The sequence below is a fragment of the Cygnus atratus genome, chromosome 2 (assembly GCF_013377495.2).
Source record: "Cygnus atratus isolate AKBS03 ecotype Queensland, Australia chromosome 2, CAtr_DNAZoo_HiC_assembly, whole genome shotgun sequence".
Taxonomy (NCBI): domain Eukaryota; kingdom Metazoa; phylum Chordata; class Aves; order Anseriformes; family Anatidae; genus Cygnus; species Cygnus atratus.
In genome coordinates this window covers 105,104,057-105,119,674 of record NC_066363.1, presented here as the reverse complement: position 1 = coordinate 105,119,674, position 15,618 = coordinate 105,104,057, and the positions used below count along the sequence as shown (strand labels likewise).

Below are 15,618 nucleotides of genomic sequence, written 5' to 3'. Positions count from 1 at the left end.
AAAGTAGCGTTTTGTGTGCTGGGGGATCGAGGTGGTTTGCTGCTCTTCACGTGTTTCTCAACCACTAGGTTGCAAGTCAAGAGAAAGGGAGGCGGGGGGATGTGTGTGGTGGAGAGGAGCTTTCGCTTGAAGAGTTCGTGTCCAGCTTATCCTGTCTCCAGGTCAGGATTGTGAACCCTCACCCTGCCCATACCTACACTGAGGAACGGTGAAGCTGGGGATAGCTTTGGGCTGGCTCCTGGCTGCTGCAGGGGGAAGGGTGAGGGAAGGCAGGCAATGGCTCCCGGAGCTTGGAAGATGGGGCGCGGCAGCTCTTGGCCCTGATGGATTTTAAGATCTTGGAGATAAGAAGCTTGAAGTGAGCTCTGGTTTCTGGTTGATGCCTTGCTAGGGCAGGCAGGCTCCTGTTAGCAGCGAAGTCATTAAGCTAAAATCGTGCAGTCAAATGGCCTTGTGTGTGTAACCTTGTTGTTGTTGATTTGGCCTTGCTCCATGTCAGTCTTCCATGCTCCCCAGTGCTTCTTTTCCCCATGTCAACAAGCAGCGTGCAGGGAACTTCGTAGCTGTTGGGAAAAGGGGAAACCCTGTTGGACGTTGTGGCATTGAAAGGCCTGCTTAACGCAAGCACAGCACCGAACTGCACCGCTTGGCGTGTGTCAGGAGTTTGTGTGTGCGACCATGTAATGAAGTAGCACTGAGAGAGAAGAACCTGAACAGTGACATTCCTTGATGTGGCAGTTTTCATGTAAATCCTCAAGGGGAGCAGTTGGTAACACCTTTACTATTCTTGCATCTTCCTAGATTGTAAGCTGTGAAGGCCAGGAATCTGTAAAGTGTCTGTGTACACTATGGTGCTATCTTAAATAAACGATGTCCTCAGTTAAAAAAATAAAAATCTTCTGGGTACGGACTGTTGCTTTTCAGAGGAGTCTGCAGAAAAACTACTTGAGTTACTCTGTGCTGGGAAACACCAGGACAGAGTAAGAGGCTTCCTGGAACTAGCTGTAAGCCATACCGCATACTGCTCAAACGTCTGTGTGTCTGAACTGGTAATTCCACACGGGTCTGTCGGCTGCCTCATTTAGCAGTGAAACAGGAAGGCGTCACCTAAATGATTAACCGTGACTTGTACCTGAGACCTTACTTAGCTAATAAGCTGTCTTCTTACCCCTCCCAACAGCACTCGCCCCAGGTCAGAATTACGCAGGTATGCGGTAGCCTTTTCCTTGCAGCTCCAGGGGGAAGGTCGTGCTTTCACAACGAGTTTGTTCAATGAAAGGCGTAGCTGTGAAACACCACCTGTCCTCGGTTAAGGTGATCGAGGCGTGATGCTCGTTTTTATGGGAAGGCACCTGCAAGTAAGATCATCAGTTCCTAATTTGGGGCCCCGCTGACAGAACAGTTCTGACTCCTCTGTAATTTTGTTTCTAACCTGGTTGAAATGAGCAGCAGCTTAAGGTTCAGGGCTCTAACCAGCCGGACGAACGTTGAATGTGACTGTCCCAGCTGTGCTGTGTAACGCACGATGCTTCCCATTTTCACAAGTAGATCAAGACAGAGCAATGAAATGCCCTTTTAAACAACTTTTTATTAGCAATGCATAAACAAGAAATTGCATTTCAGTACCGCATAACATGAAAACAAGCAGAAATTGATTCTGCTGCCGTTCTCCGTGATGACAGCTGATGCCCCTGGTGTAGCTGAAGCCGCACCAAAGGTACATGCGCAATGACAGCACAGAAGCAAGAGAAGTTCAGAGGGGAAGGGTTTGTGCTTTAGGACTGTTAATGTCCAAAAAGTGCCATCTCCTGCTTGGGCTTTTCTTTTTTCTTAAGGAGGGGAAAGGGTGGGGGGGAACCAACTTCATTAGAAACACAGCTCAAGTAACACATGCCTCCTTTCATCTTTGTTTTGCTTTCTGATTCAGGTAATGTAACCACTGGCCCCTTTGATAGAAATGTGCCTGTCTTAAATGGTCTGAGCCAAACTGGGGCCGTGGCCTCTCAATGTCCTGTAAGCTGGGTCCTGAGACCATTTATGCTCGCACATCAATGGGATTGCTTATGTCCACCAAACTTTGGAAGCCAAACTTGCATCAACTACTGCCCGTGTCTTTTAATTCTAGATTTAGTACCCCATGAAACACAGTTTAAAAGTCCTGCACAACCTGTCCTGCAAAATCCAAAATGCTGCTGGCCCACAGTGTGTACGTAGCACTGGCACAGCTGGTCAGAGAAACACAGGGCGGACTCAAAGCTTAATGTAAATGCTGCACCCGCATGGGAGGCACCAGGAATGCATTTTTCCTAATGGCTGCTCATATTTTGCACTTGCAGTGGTGGTGGTGGTGGTGGTGGTGGTGTTTGTTTTTATTTTTTTTTATTTTTTTATAAATTAAACAGGTTAATAATCCAATGGGTCTTTTTCAGCTGTGACTGTCCCTTAAGTAGCACCTCTAGATGAGGACTGTTTGCTTAGGAAATGTGTTCTGATGAGCTACAGAGCCGTCTGTCCCAAAGGGCTTCCTCTGGTACTGTTGTACACAACCTGTCTCTACCACCAACACAGACTGCGGTGCTGCTTCTGTTGCCTCAGGCTGCAGAGCGCAGGCTACGTACGGATCTCAGATTCAGGTCAGCCGGGCAGTGCTGCTGCAAAACAGCCCAACCAAAACGTTACTGCGCTGGGGCCCATTGCACTCGCATCAGCAGAGGTATCGCTACATAAGGTCAGCCGAGCCCATTGATTTGCTACCTCGCTCCATCCCCTGGTTACGACGCAGTTTGAGTGCTGACTGACTGTAAAATGCAGTCACGCCCTTTGCTTAGCCAGTTGTGGTGACGTTACAACCGTTCGGAGCTCACCGCGCTCTGACCCGGTGCTGATTGCTCCTAGCCCCAGCAGCGATGGAAGCTCGCAGCGCAGGCTCCTGCAGCTCCGACACCGGGCACTCGCCTCTACCAGCAGCTCCCAAAATGCTTTCACCAGCTGTGGCTGCTTTGACGTCCTGGTTCCTGCAGCTGGGGCACGGACGGGCTTGCAGCTTACTCTAGGTCAGCCGAGCAAGGACCAGCCCTGGGATTTTTCGGTGTCAAGCCAAGAAGGAGCAGCGAGGGCTCGCTCTGCCCTGGGCTGACACCAGGCCTGCCAGCAGGAGGGACCGCGGATCAAGCTGCCACGAGGGCAGTGATAACAAACTTACACATATGCATCAGGAAACAGGGTCTGTGTCTTTCTGTATCACATCAGACCGAGCTAATGCACCTCTCTGCATGTTTTCCTACCTTTACTACTTTCAGCGAGTAGTTACCAAAAGATAGGAAGCAGTAATAAAAAAAAATCAGACGGAAACAACAAAACTGATCTTTATAGCTGGACTCAATACTCATAAACATTCCCAGATTTACCTTAAGATATATACACAGATACAGAAGAAAAAAAAATAATAAACCAGAGCAGCTTCAAGTTAGCAACGCGGAAGTACCACAAAATGTTTTGCTAACATTAACAGAACCCATATGCTGTAGCACCAGAGCATGAGGCTGCAGCAGCAGTCCCTCGTGCCTGTGTGGCGTCAGTGCCGCGGAGGTGAGCCTGAGGAAGGCGGTCCTAGAAGATGTACGCAGTGCTGGCGGAGGTCAAGCACGGAGACAGCAATCGTGAGATGAAAGCCGGAGCTTTTGAATTAGTTTTAAACTCTACAGCGTGCAGCCGGTGGCTAATGGTGAACGCTGATGCTGAACTTGCCTGGGAGACAGAGGGAACGCTTGAAAGAGAAGAGGGAACAACATCATGGCTGTGATTAAAAACATTCTCCCCGCTTCTGGCTTAGACACAAAATAAAACCAAGCAACCTAACAAAAAAAAAAAAAACCACCCTCTCCAAGCGATTGCCAGCATTTTTCTCTCAAAGGCGAGAGCTGGAGATGTCTCAAAGCCTGTGCTGCGCGCAGGAAAAGTGGGTGCTCCTCAGCTGCCCCCTTCAGTGTTTGAAGTAACAAGACCTGGGTTACAGCACTGGGCTGGAAATGATGACTGCACGCTCAGCACGCCGCCGGGTTACATAAGCAGCTTTATTGCTATTCTTCGAGTGCTTCCTTCCCTTCATGCAGCCCAGCCAGTGCTCGGCTGCTGTTCAATCATTTTCGTTAACAAACCTGTGCCAGAAGAACCAGCTGACCGATCTTTACAAACCCACAAAAGCATGAAAAAAAAAAAAAAAGGCAAGCTGATAGAAATTTTACATTTGCTTCCACATGAATAATTAACACAGACAAAGGCTGTATAATGGAAAGGCATTTTATTTTCGCCCAGTAACACCCCTCCCAGTATAACAGAAATAACGGGAAAAGGGAGGAAAAAAAAAACAGCCAACAAACCCCATAAGCAATAATGTCACCATGAACATTTGCAACTTCAGGTTCTGTACGTGTGAGAGCTGCAGCAAGGCTCTGCTCGCTCCCTCCATCGCAGCAGCGAGGCACAGCTGGGTTTGAATCCTCCACAACCAGGGTCATAGATGAAACAAGACCGACGCTGCCCGCGGCGTTTTTAACTCCTTGGGTCTCCCACGGTCCATCTAAACAGGCTGTGGGCATATTGACGAAGCTAGAAAAATAACGAGATTGTAAAAAAATTCCCGGAAGGGAGCTCACTGTGCTGGTCCCACCTTCCTTTCAGCAATAATTCACTCTAAAATGCCTATGGAGAGCAAACTGCCTTGAGGGGCTGAAAGCGATAACTCTAATAAAGGTAACAGCCAACACACATATAAATAGGACTCGTTTTCTTTTTAAAACATCACGGGAAGGTCAGTTCCCACTGCATGATTGATGGAGACTCCCTAAATATTAATACATACATTACACCTATTTACAGGCTTCCGCTTTCATCCTGACGCTGCCGCGAAGCTCAGAGCAGGGCCGGGACGTGCAGGGCAGCGCCGCGGGGCTCGCAGGCGAGCGACGGGAGGGGACCGGGGATGCCAGAGCAAGCAGCGAGGTGGAAAGCTACGACCAGCCCTCTCTCTCCGCAGAGATGCAGGCAGCGTAGGAAATGAGCTCCCCCCTCCACGCTACCCCCTGCGAAGCTGGCTGGAGCCTCAGCCGCTGCCCCACGGCGCTGCCGAGGCGGAGGGGCCTTGGCACGTCGCGGGGGATCGCTCGGGATTTCTCGGTCCTTGCTGCTGCCAGCTCTGCGGTGCCCTACGTCCGTCTCAAAGGGGAAGACGAGCTGCTGGGCAGACTGCGGCTAAGCGGCTTGAAGATGCCGAGGAAGAGGACGGGGAGCAGAGGGTCAGAGCGACTGCAGCACGTGGGCAGGGCGCCCGCAGGAGAAAATCAAACCGGCGACGAGAGGGGGAGCTCAGAGTGAGACTTCACGCCTTTCTTTCAGCCTAGTTCTCCTGACGCACGACGCAGCGATCCCGAGGCCTGGTTTTGGCACAGAAATGAGAAAAAGTGCTGATGTGGCTGAGATCAGGCGAGCCTTCCAGCAGCAGCAGGGCCCTTCCTGCAGTCCCTGCAGTCCTACGTCCTTACCCCCCCACGCCAACACTCCGGGTGCTTTAACATGCAAAACGCTTCCAGAGGTACCCCAAAAAGGCCCTGACACCTGACCTTACACAGATGGGGCAGCCGAAGAGGGAGAGCTAGCTCTGGCCCTGCTTTTCCTGTTTGGTTTGGGTCAGAAAGATGTTAAAACGTTATTTCCATCAGCTCTGCATATGCAAAATCCTCGTTTTCCATTTAAAGAAAAAAAAGGAGGGATGAATCTCTGGGAAGGCTGAAGGAGACTTCTGCCTGTGCTTTTCGAATCACCTTGAATATATACGAGTGGCTGCTCCGAAGGCTGCAGCGTTACATGCGAACAGACCGAAGGGGAAGGGGAAGGGGAAGGGGAAGGGGAAGGGGAAGGGGAAGGGGAAGGGGAAGGGGAAGGGGAAGGGGAAGGGGAAGGGGAAGGGGAAGGGGAAGGGGAAGGGGAAGGGGAAGGGGAAGGGGAAGGGGAAGGGGAAGGGGAAGGGGAAGGGGGAGTCGTCTTCCCCTGGGCGGCAGCAGCGACCTGCGGTGGAAGTGGAGCCGAGCTGCCCGCACCACGGCACGGGGCCACCCCAGGGCTGCCTCCCCCCCGGGCTTCCAAACGCACCAGACTTGGATGGGAGGATTTGTTTTGGTGAATGCACCATTAAAATCACGTCACGTTAAATCCGGTCCCAGCTACTTTGGAGCAGTTCTGAGGTATCTCTCATTAATCCTTAGTATAGAAATGTTAATAAATAGATCTGAAACTTTTTTCTGCTATGTCACTCTATAATACACTGCTATATAGGATATTAAATACGCCTCAGGGTATTAAAAAATTTATGAAAAAGTTACAGTAGTTGATTTTCAAGTATTAATAACTCGGCTATATTAGCTTGTTTTGAAATACCAAAACGGTCTGGCCCTAAATTATAGACTAACCTCTGGCTACGCCTGCATTTAAAAAAAAAAAAATGTACTTTGAACATAAAAAAAAAAAGTGCAAAAAAAGCATGTGATGTCAGTTAACAGTGTACCATCGCTGGAACTTCTAACCAACTAGTCTAGCATTCTTTTGTGAGCAAATTAAAAAGGGAAAAAGAAAGAAAAAAAGGGATGGGGGGGAACAGAGAGACTGCTCCCAATCTGAGACAGCACCGTCCCAAATTTCAGCAGAATCCTAATTTTTACAGCCAAGTTATAAACCCCAGAAAAAATGGGGTTACCAGTGGATATGCTGTCAGACATAACGATAGCAGTATTTGCGCGCTCCCCTATGATACAAATGTACACCTTTACCCACCCTCTCCTCTGAGGAACCACGAGAACAACTTTACAGGTTTCCAGTTAAAATGAGAAGCCTCCCTTATGTCCTCCCCACACGCTGTACAACTGTCTGCTACTAAAATTTGCTAGTAATCATCATCGTACATTCGAGATAGAAAGTGAACTACTAAAACCTGCTCAGGAGACACTCAGAAGAACACTAAGGCTTAAGAAGGACAGCAGCTCAGGCTGCCACACGGGCCGACAGCCGTCACGTTTTTGCCCCGGTACACAGACACTGGGAAGTCCCGGGCTGGACCCTGACCTCAGAGCAACAGAAATGGTTCAAAGAAAGACCGACTGGACCACCGCCGCTCACGCTAGGTGCCTGGTGTGCGAATTGACTCCTTGTTTTTTAATCTAGGATGTGAGCATTACTAGCCTGGTAATGCCGATATGACTTACTGTTTGCTACCGTGCTAACACTGACACTTTGTTAGATTTGGTTCTCCATCAAACATGTTTGAGCTCATCTCCTGAAAAATGATTCGAAGAATGGTTAAAAAACAAAAAGAGGACTGAAAGCAAGAAAAAGCTTTCTAGTTTCAATGCACACATACAAAAGAGGCAACAATTTCAAACTACTGATTTTCTTCCAGCGCTGACCCATTGCATCCCATTCTGTACAGATAAAAACAGCCTTCTGTGTCTCTGGAAAGCATTGGAGTAGGAAATCCTGTGATCTAATGCAAATTCAAGCCTGTCGAGTGAAACGAAGCAACGGAATGAGAATCCAGTTTTCGTGACCTTTCTTATGGATGGTGACCTCATGAAGACAAAAGCAAAGCAAAAGGCACAAGGCTCAGATCTCATTGATAGTTCTTTCAGAGGGGCAGTATTCAGAGGTTCCTGGCGAGGACATGTAGAAGGACTGCGTTTTCCTTTTTAACCTGGCTCGCTTGTTGGCCAGAGAGAGGCTGCGCCGGCTTGAATTGATGATTTCTGAAATAAACTTCTTGCAGTCCACGCACACCTCCATCGTGCTCCAGTCCTCCATTAATTCTTTGGGAAACTGCAGCTCTTCACTGGACTTATCCACGGATTTGGACCTTGACGCCAACCTGAAAGGGAAAAGATCAGGACTCCTCTCACTGTTTAGCAGCATGGCAGTGGGCACCCAGGGATGCCTTCAGGAAACAGCAAGACAGAATGGTCTTGACTCCAGTTATCCTTTTTCCTATCCCAAAAATGACACCAGGAAAGCAAACACTACAGAGGACGGCTTTGGCCTGGTTCAGCAAGATTGTAGGGTCACTAACTGGAGGTATGTGTAAAGTTTACCTTGGCAAGAACAGTCTTACTAGCAACTAAAACCAGATGATGTGCTTGGCTAATCTGACACAGCATCATAACACTAGTGATTTATGCAGAGCATTTACACTGTATATTACTTTAAGAAGGAGCATTTCATTTCTATTTAATTTCTTGGATAACTTTGGCAACTACCTGCGTATAAGATAAAATCAACGGACAATTTGGTAACATCAAAGTGAAAAAAATTAGCGGCTAGAGGATCTATCTGTGCAAGATAACATTAAATTTGGTAATTCTAGCCTGCAAGATTTACTTCCTGAGAGTCTATTCATACCAGAAAAAGAAATGCTGAGGATTTATTTGCAGAACCCCAGCACGGCTGAGGCTGTCAGGTCCCTCTGGAGGCCCCCTGCCCCAGCCCCCTGCCCCAGCAGGGCCACCCAGAGCAGGGTGCCCAGCACCACGTCCAGGCGGCTTCTGAAGGTCTCCATGAGGAGACCCCACGGCCTCTCTGGGCAGCCTGTGCCAGTGCTCGGCCACCCACACTGCTGAAAAGAGCCTTTCTCTGCCCTCTTTCTTTGCACTCTCCCTCCAGGTATTTATAGGCATTGATGAGATTCCACCCTGAGCCTCCTCTTCTAAGCTATAAAGTCCCAGAGGTACTACGGAAACAACAGTTGTCCCCGTGTCATGTTGTTTTTCACCTGTAGTGTGAAAAAGTTTTAAGACACACTGTTAATATTGTTATTTCTGGTAGTCAAAGAAGTAAATGGAGAAACATGGATTTCAGAACGCTTCCAAAAGGTTACTAAAAGCATTAGAAACATTTAAAACTACCAAACAAGCAGACAGTATCTTCTTAGTGATTTATAACTCAAGATGAAAGACTTCGTAAGCTCTTTCAATACACACATATGAGCTAAGGTTGTTCCTCACCTGGGCATGCTCCGCAGTGATCGGTGGTGACTGGTGGAGGGTTTCTCTGGCCTCATAAAACTTTCTCCTCTTTGCAAGGTAGAAGGTCCCAGTGAGAAAATGGGGAGAGTAGAGTATGGCTTTGATGGCAATCGCATCTGTTGAGAACAGCAGAAGGAACATGCAGTATTATTACCAAAGATCAGAGCTTTTCAGAAACAAGCAAGCCATGAATTTGTTTACTTACTTTTTTGCAGCACTGTGAGCATACAGGCCTGCATAAGAAAATGAAAGCATGAATCATTCAATTGGGCAAAACTTTATTTAAATAAAGAAAAATGGATAAATATCCCAACCCCTTAAACAAACATTTTTATTTTTAAAGCTTCCAAAGAACTACACCTACAAAAAAAAAAAAAAAAAAAGAAAAGGAACTAACTGTTTTTCCTCTAAAGAAACATCCTTTGGTAACTGATGCAATAAATCAGTGATTCCATAGATCTTCAGACTTATTGTCTTACTGTTCAAAAATTCACGTTTCTTTCACTTTTGGCCGAGAGTTTCAGTTCAAAGAAGCGAGACTGACACTTAGGAAAGATCTGTTTTAGTATACTTTTTTGCTGGTTTGTTTTTAAACTTTCACTGTTATAGAAATGAAAACAATCAGCAGTATGCAGCAGAAACATTTGGGGGTATCTAAGGTACAAACCCATATTTTTCACTCTGAAATGGTACTTGTTTATTAACAGATATTAAATATTTACCTCTTACAGAACTGACAAGTGTAAGACCAGGTAAAGAAAGAAAACCTTCTTGTTCGACAGCAAAAGCAGAGCTAAAAGAAGAACAGAGAGTTCACAATGTTAGACAAAATCCCACACAACGATGACCTTATCCAACAGTTGCCATCAGTGAGACCAGAGTTGCAATACTACATCCAATTCTGCGGTCCATATTTCCAAGAGGATATTGAAAAGTGTCATGGTTTTGGCTGGGACAGAGCCGTTTTTTTTTTTTTTTTTTTTTTCTTCACAGAGGCTCACACAATGCTGTGTTTTGTATTTTTGATGACAATAGTGGTGATAACAAAGGGATGTTTCAGTTGCTGCAGAGCAGTGCTCACACAGAGCCAAGGACCTTCCTGCTTGTCATGTCCTGCCAGTGACCAGGCTGGGGGTGCGCCAGGGGCTGGGGGCGACACAGCAGGTGACAGGGCAGCTGGCCCTGGGGACGTCCCACACCGTGTGGGGTCATGCTCAGCAGTAACAGCTGGGGTAAAGGAGGAGGAAGGGGGGACACTGGGAGTTTGTCTTCCCAAGAAACCATTAGGTGTGATGAGCTTTCCTGGGAGTGGCTGAACACCTCCCTGCCGATGGGAAATAGGAAATGAATTCCTGGTCTTGCTTTGCTTGTGTGTAAAGCTTTTGCTTTACCTGAACTGCATTTATCTCAGCCCATGAGTTCCCACACTTTTACCTTTCCAATTCTCCCCCCTGTCCCACCAGGGGAGAGTGAGCGAGAGGCTACGTGGTGCTGAGCTGCCTGCTGGGCTAAACCACACCAGTCCTTTTTGGTGCCCAACATGGGGCCTGCAGGTTTGAGTCCAGAATTGTAACTTCATATATTTAGAAATACTCTTTTAATTTCCTACCTAAATTAAATACTTGGCAGTTAATTATTAACTTACTTTACTCCTCCCTCAGCGGTGTTTATATCAGTGCTATATGAAAGGTAGAACAAAACCAAATCAAACCAAAACAGGACAGTAAAAGTAACAACAGTAACTATTACAACTGAAGGACACAGGAACAAATGGGGATAAATTCAGCCATGAATAAATCTGGGCTGGAAATTGTTCCTAACCATTCATATCAGGTTCTGGAATATTAGGTAGTTGCCTGTGATAAGATCTGATGATTTTCTTCCGATCCTATGTTATTGAAAACTAGAGAAATTCCAGGAATGAGCTATTATAGCTATTGTACTTGAGAAAAACTGGTTTTATAGTCCCATATGTTTAGTTTAGTCAAAGGAGGTAGGGATCACAAGGCTATTTATATGAAAAAAAGGCATTGAACAAAGAAAAGGGTTTTCTGTCAAACAGCAGATGACATACTGGAATCCAAAGACTGGATCCCTTTTTTTTTTCTTTGGTGGAAAAAAAAAACACAACACCACAAAACCAACCGTTCAGAGAGAGAAATCAGTATATGCCAGACTGAAAGCTGTAGGAGACTGTATTTAAAAGGGAACTCCATTTGTGAAGTATTAATATCCAGGTACAAGAAGAGAGACACTGGCCAATTTACAAGAATTTTACTGAAACTGCTTTGCAGAAAAGTTGGAAATAAATCAGATTTGGGACTTATATTTAGGATTGTTTTGGCTTTTACATACTTGCAGTTCTCTAGTGTGCTTTAAAGTAATACTGCAGAAGACATGGAGGCAGAAAACACCTTAGTGAAGTTTAAATACGCACTTAAAGATGTGGTCTGATTATTGCAAAAACTGCTGCGTTTTTGTAGAAGATATAAACAAATTTGGTATTTCCATGAAAAGTTTTGATGTTTCTGTACATCACTCAAGGAAGCTGACCCATATGTTATACATTATATATTGGTGGATACCAACTTTTCTCCGGTACAGGGTAAGAAGCAAATGGATCTAACTAGCAAGCTTTGACTTTTGACTCCCAGCTTTCTATCAGCTGGAACATGTAAAGCAGAGGCTTGTGGGACCAACCTCCCTCAATAAGATAGGGCATCTCCACAGACTCAGCCATACCTTTCCTTTTTTGAGAGCGGTGTAGACATCTTTATATTGCTGGTACTTTTCCAGCTCTGCCTTCACCAGCACCTGACGGATGTGCATGACTTCCTCCACCGTCAGAGCCAGACATTCCACCGGGTAACAGAACTCCTCCTGGAAGCCAAAAAAACATATGAATTCAAAGCCACATTGCTTCTTCCAAATTTCAACTTAGACAACCAACCACCTGGTTAGTAACTCCAGAAACAGAGGGTTTCTCCCTTCAAACTGGAATAGCACTGGCTCATTCGTGGGCATCACACGAGTTTCAAACTGTCTGAGACTCCTCGAGTGTGATCTGGTTGGTCTGATGTTCAGCCCTCACAACAATGACAGTTTTCTTTGTTTTTCCTCCTCAAGCCACTTGACCCTTCTCTCTCCATTTGTCTTTTATTATGAAGATTATTTTGACAAATCAATCTTCAGGTTTATAATTTGAAAAGAAAAAGAATTTGGCCCATGGTATTACTTTTAAGTATTCGTGAAGACCCACAATTTGCTCGAGACTTTGTGGTGCCCAGAGTGGCCAAGGAAAGTTGTTAGTTGCCCATTCTAGCAGAATTTTTTATTCAGTGGTACCACATCTTGGCGCTCACATGAGCAGAACTACAAAAAGTCGAGGCAACTCAGGCAGAAAGGCTCTCCTCTCTGCCCCCAGAAAGTAACAACAGCAAGTTAGGCTTTATAGAGTAATCTTCAAACATAAAGCATGAGAACTGGTTACCCAGTGTTGAATTACTGACGGAAGAGAATCAAACAGAGAATAACAACCCAACGATCACAAATGTCCCATCTGCAAAATTTCCGTATATTCTGTATTACAGCATGCTGGAGAATATTGAGTAGACAACGCCTGAATTTGGTACCAGAGAATAAAAAGCACCAACCCAATTTGTAATCCAGCCCTGTAGTTGATTATACAGTTCCAACAGAAAGACAGAAACCTCTGTGGGAATTCCCATCGCTTTATGCTTGGTGAACCTTTTCAGTCAGCCCAGAGGGGCTACTGTGTGGCAATGACAATGACATCTAATGCTGTCTGAATAAAGGAAGGAAATTTCTCCTGCAAGTACAAAGACGCGGCTGACAGTCTGGAGATCTAATTTATAAATTGAAGCCATGATTCAGATTAATTGTGCATTTCTCGATTTGCTTGTATTCAGAGTTCTGTTCTGTCTTTCCATTGGATTAAAAAGAAATTTTTTCTACGTTGCAGACCTGGCAAACATTAGCATTTAGGAACCACCACATTTTTAAAAACTGTTGTCTTACCTATCTAGAAAGGGAACACAAAGAAACTTCACTCTGTTTAAGGTACCCCACAAAAGACTAGAATTGAGTTAACTTTGTTAGATTTGCCAGCTAAATCTTTGGGGCATATAATTGCTAGTTTTCTTGAAAGAACAAACTATGTCAAAAGCAACCGCAATTTGCTCTGAGGTGTAACACAGCCCAGACAAACTAAATGACTTGTGTTCGTTAGGAGGAACTTTCCAGCTAACCGGCAGCTATCAGCATTTCACTCGGGGTCCTTCCCATAGCAACTGCCTCGCTACAGAGAAAGCACGGCCGCGGGCCGGGGCGAGACGGGAGAGGAAGTGGGTGGGAAAGCATGGTGCACACAATGCCAGCAAAAGACCTCAGTTCTGCATCGTGGGAGACTGGGAAGCTGTCTGTAGTGAATGAAGGTGGACTGAATGCTTTCGATCAATCAGAGCTTTAAGTCCTTTAGAAATAGGTTTCTTACTTGAAGGCACTTCCTTCCCCCTCATGAGCGCCCACTCCTTTAATTTATAGGACGATGATGTCAGTGAATATTGCTCCTTTGAAGACAGGCTGTAGATCTACTATAGGTGTAGAGCAGCTACTAGGGGAATAGTGTGGGTCTGCTGTCGTACCAATCAAAAATGATTACTGCTTCGGCAAATAGAAATAGCTAGCAGGCAACAGGGGAAACATAGAAAAATGTTCACAAGTTTAAATGCTAATGTTTTAATTCCAGAGGTTACACAAGGACAACAAAATGTTAATGCAACATTAAATGAAAGATAAATATTATGCTGATTTCAGAAAACTGCTTGATTTTTTTTTCCCTTTTTGGAACAGAAATAAGTACACGAGAAAATCTTTTGTTTCAACACTCGCTCTAAGGCATTGAAATTAATTAAAATTACACTAAGCACTGACTAAACTTCATTAAACAACGATGCTTTGGAGTTATTGCTCAAACTTCAACAATAATCTGCACCCAAGTTAGGCAGCTCCAAACGAGAGAACTTTAGTTCTCTGCAACACTTACAGACAACGGAACATACTAAAGACAAACTGTGGCTTGAATTGTACTCAATAGTTATTTCAATATTAAAGGTAATCAGTATTCTTAAAGGAAAAAATCTTACTTAAAACACTAATTTAAACTTGGAGTTTCCGTGATCTTTATGAGAATTGGCTTTACACTTCAACTGTGCAGTCATTATATGCACCACAATAGCTTAACGTGTATGTGTGTAACTAACTTTTTTTACTCAGGAAAAACAGGTAGTAAGAATTACATATCCATTATGTGAAATAAAGTGCTTTGTAGGTCATTCTCAGCATGCACACACCTAATAGGTCCTTATGACTAGCTTTTTTAAACTAATATACTCCTTGTAAAATTTCTCATTAGAAGATGTCACTAGGCGATCAAATGGGCTGCACTAATAAATTGCAATATGAACATGTGCCAGATTGGCCTCTAAGTTCTGCAATTAATGGTTAATCAAGCACTCTAAACTCTCACTGACGTTGCAGACTAAATGTTTCTAAGAAGCTCAGCTGGATATCTCAACTATAAACTCTCCTGCAGAAGGTTTCCCACTCTGACTTATCGGTTGGGACAAGAAAAAGAAGGATAAATTTAAATTATTCACGTTTGATTCTACATAGAGGTAAATGAATCAGTTTTTCTTGTTAGTCAGTTTGCCTTCCCTGGTACATAGCTATTAGTTATTCTGCAAGCTCTGATACATAAGTGTGCTGAGGACCAAAACTGTATGTAGGTTTTCAAGTAAAACAGATTGCAAATGCCCTTCCATTCTACATAGTATAACTTGTTAGAAACACAAGAGCTTATTCTTTTCGACAGTCCAAGGATTACAATAGTTTTGCTGGGCTTTTGCTGCAGGATCTTCATGTGCTGTAACATTTAAGGTCTGTCCCATTGATAAATCTTGTGATGTTGCATTTTTAGTTTGCTGTCCTTTCAGAACTGATTTCTTTTCCCCGTGAGGTGATTGAAGACACACAAATATCCTACACACATTGAAATCAACGTCAATCAGGTGCAATGTCACAGCCTAAGCTTTAATTCTTGCCACAGCTTAGGAAGTGCTCCCCTAAGAGGGAACATGCTGGTGAAGGTGATTTCCAAAGCCAGCAAAAAGAGGCAAACCTTTGCGGGTTTCCACCTGCTGGCAAAAGCTCTCTCACAGAGATAGTACATAGCCCCTGCCACCCCACACATGGCTGCTTCAACGGGATGAGAGCTGAGCAGAGAAGCTGTTTGCATAGTTGAAAAAAGTGGTCTGAAAGTCATCCTTGGAAATAAACTCGTTATCCTAGGAACCTGAACAATAGATAGGAAGCAGAGAAGCGAATGCTGTGTATAAATGAAATCATTAGCTTTGGTCCTCTGGGTCATGAATAATAATAATGATGATGATGATGATTAAAAAAAAAAAAAGCAAACAAACTACAAAGACATTCATATGTACATCTCAGGACACTGGCTTCATCTCACTGATTAAGCACC

General features: G+C 44.9%; 1 protein-coding gene across 6 annotated transcripts in view; it reads right to left on the bottom strand.

Annotated features, from left to right (window-relative positions):
- Nucleotides 1-4,285: 4,285 nt before the first annotated feature.
- SPIRE1 (spire type actin nucleation factor 1) overlaps nt 4,286-15,618 on the bottom strand; it is a 129,844-nt gene continuing 118,511 nt past the window's right edge. For 2 of the 6 annotated variants that reach the window (XM_035565354.2, XM_050708480.1), the window contains 6 exons: nt 11,802-11,939; nt 9,782-9,852; nt 9,265-9,292; nt 9,039-9,175; nt 7,254-7,909; nt 4,286-5,432 (listed from right to left, as the gene is read on the bottom strand). In XM_035565354.2, the coding sequence (XP_035421247.1) occupies nt 7,651-7,909; nt 9,039-9,175; nt 9,265-9,292; nt 9,782-9,852; nt 11,802-11,939 (633 nt within the window). In that variant the 3' untranslated portion in view covers nt 4,286-5,432; nt 7,254-7,650. Of the gene's footprint in view, nt 5,433-7,253; nt 7,910-9,038; nt 9,176-9,264; nt 9,293-9,781; nt 9,853-11,801; nt 11,940-13,937; nt 15,433-15,618 lie in introns of those variants that run through there. The other 4 variants (XM_035565355.2, XM_035565356.2, XM_035565357.2 and 1 more) reach the window with 4 other exon arrangements.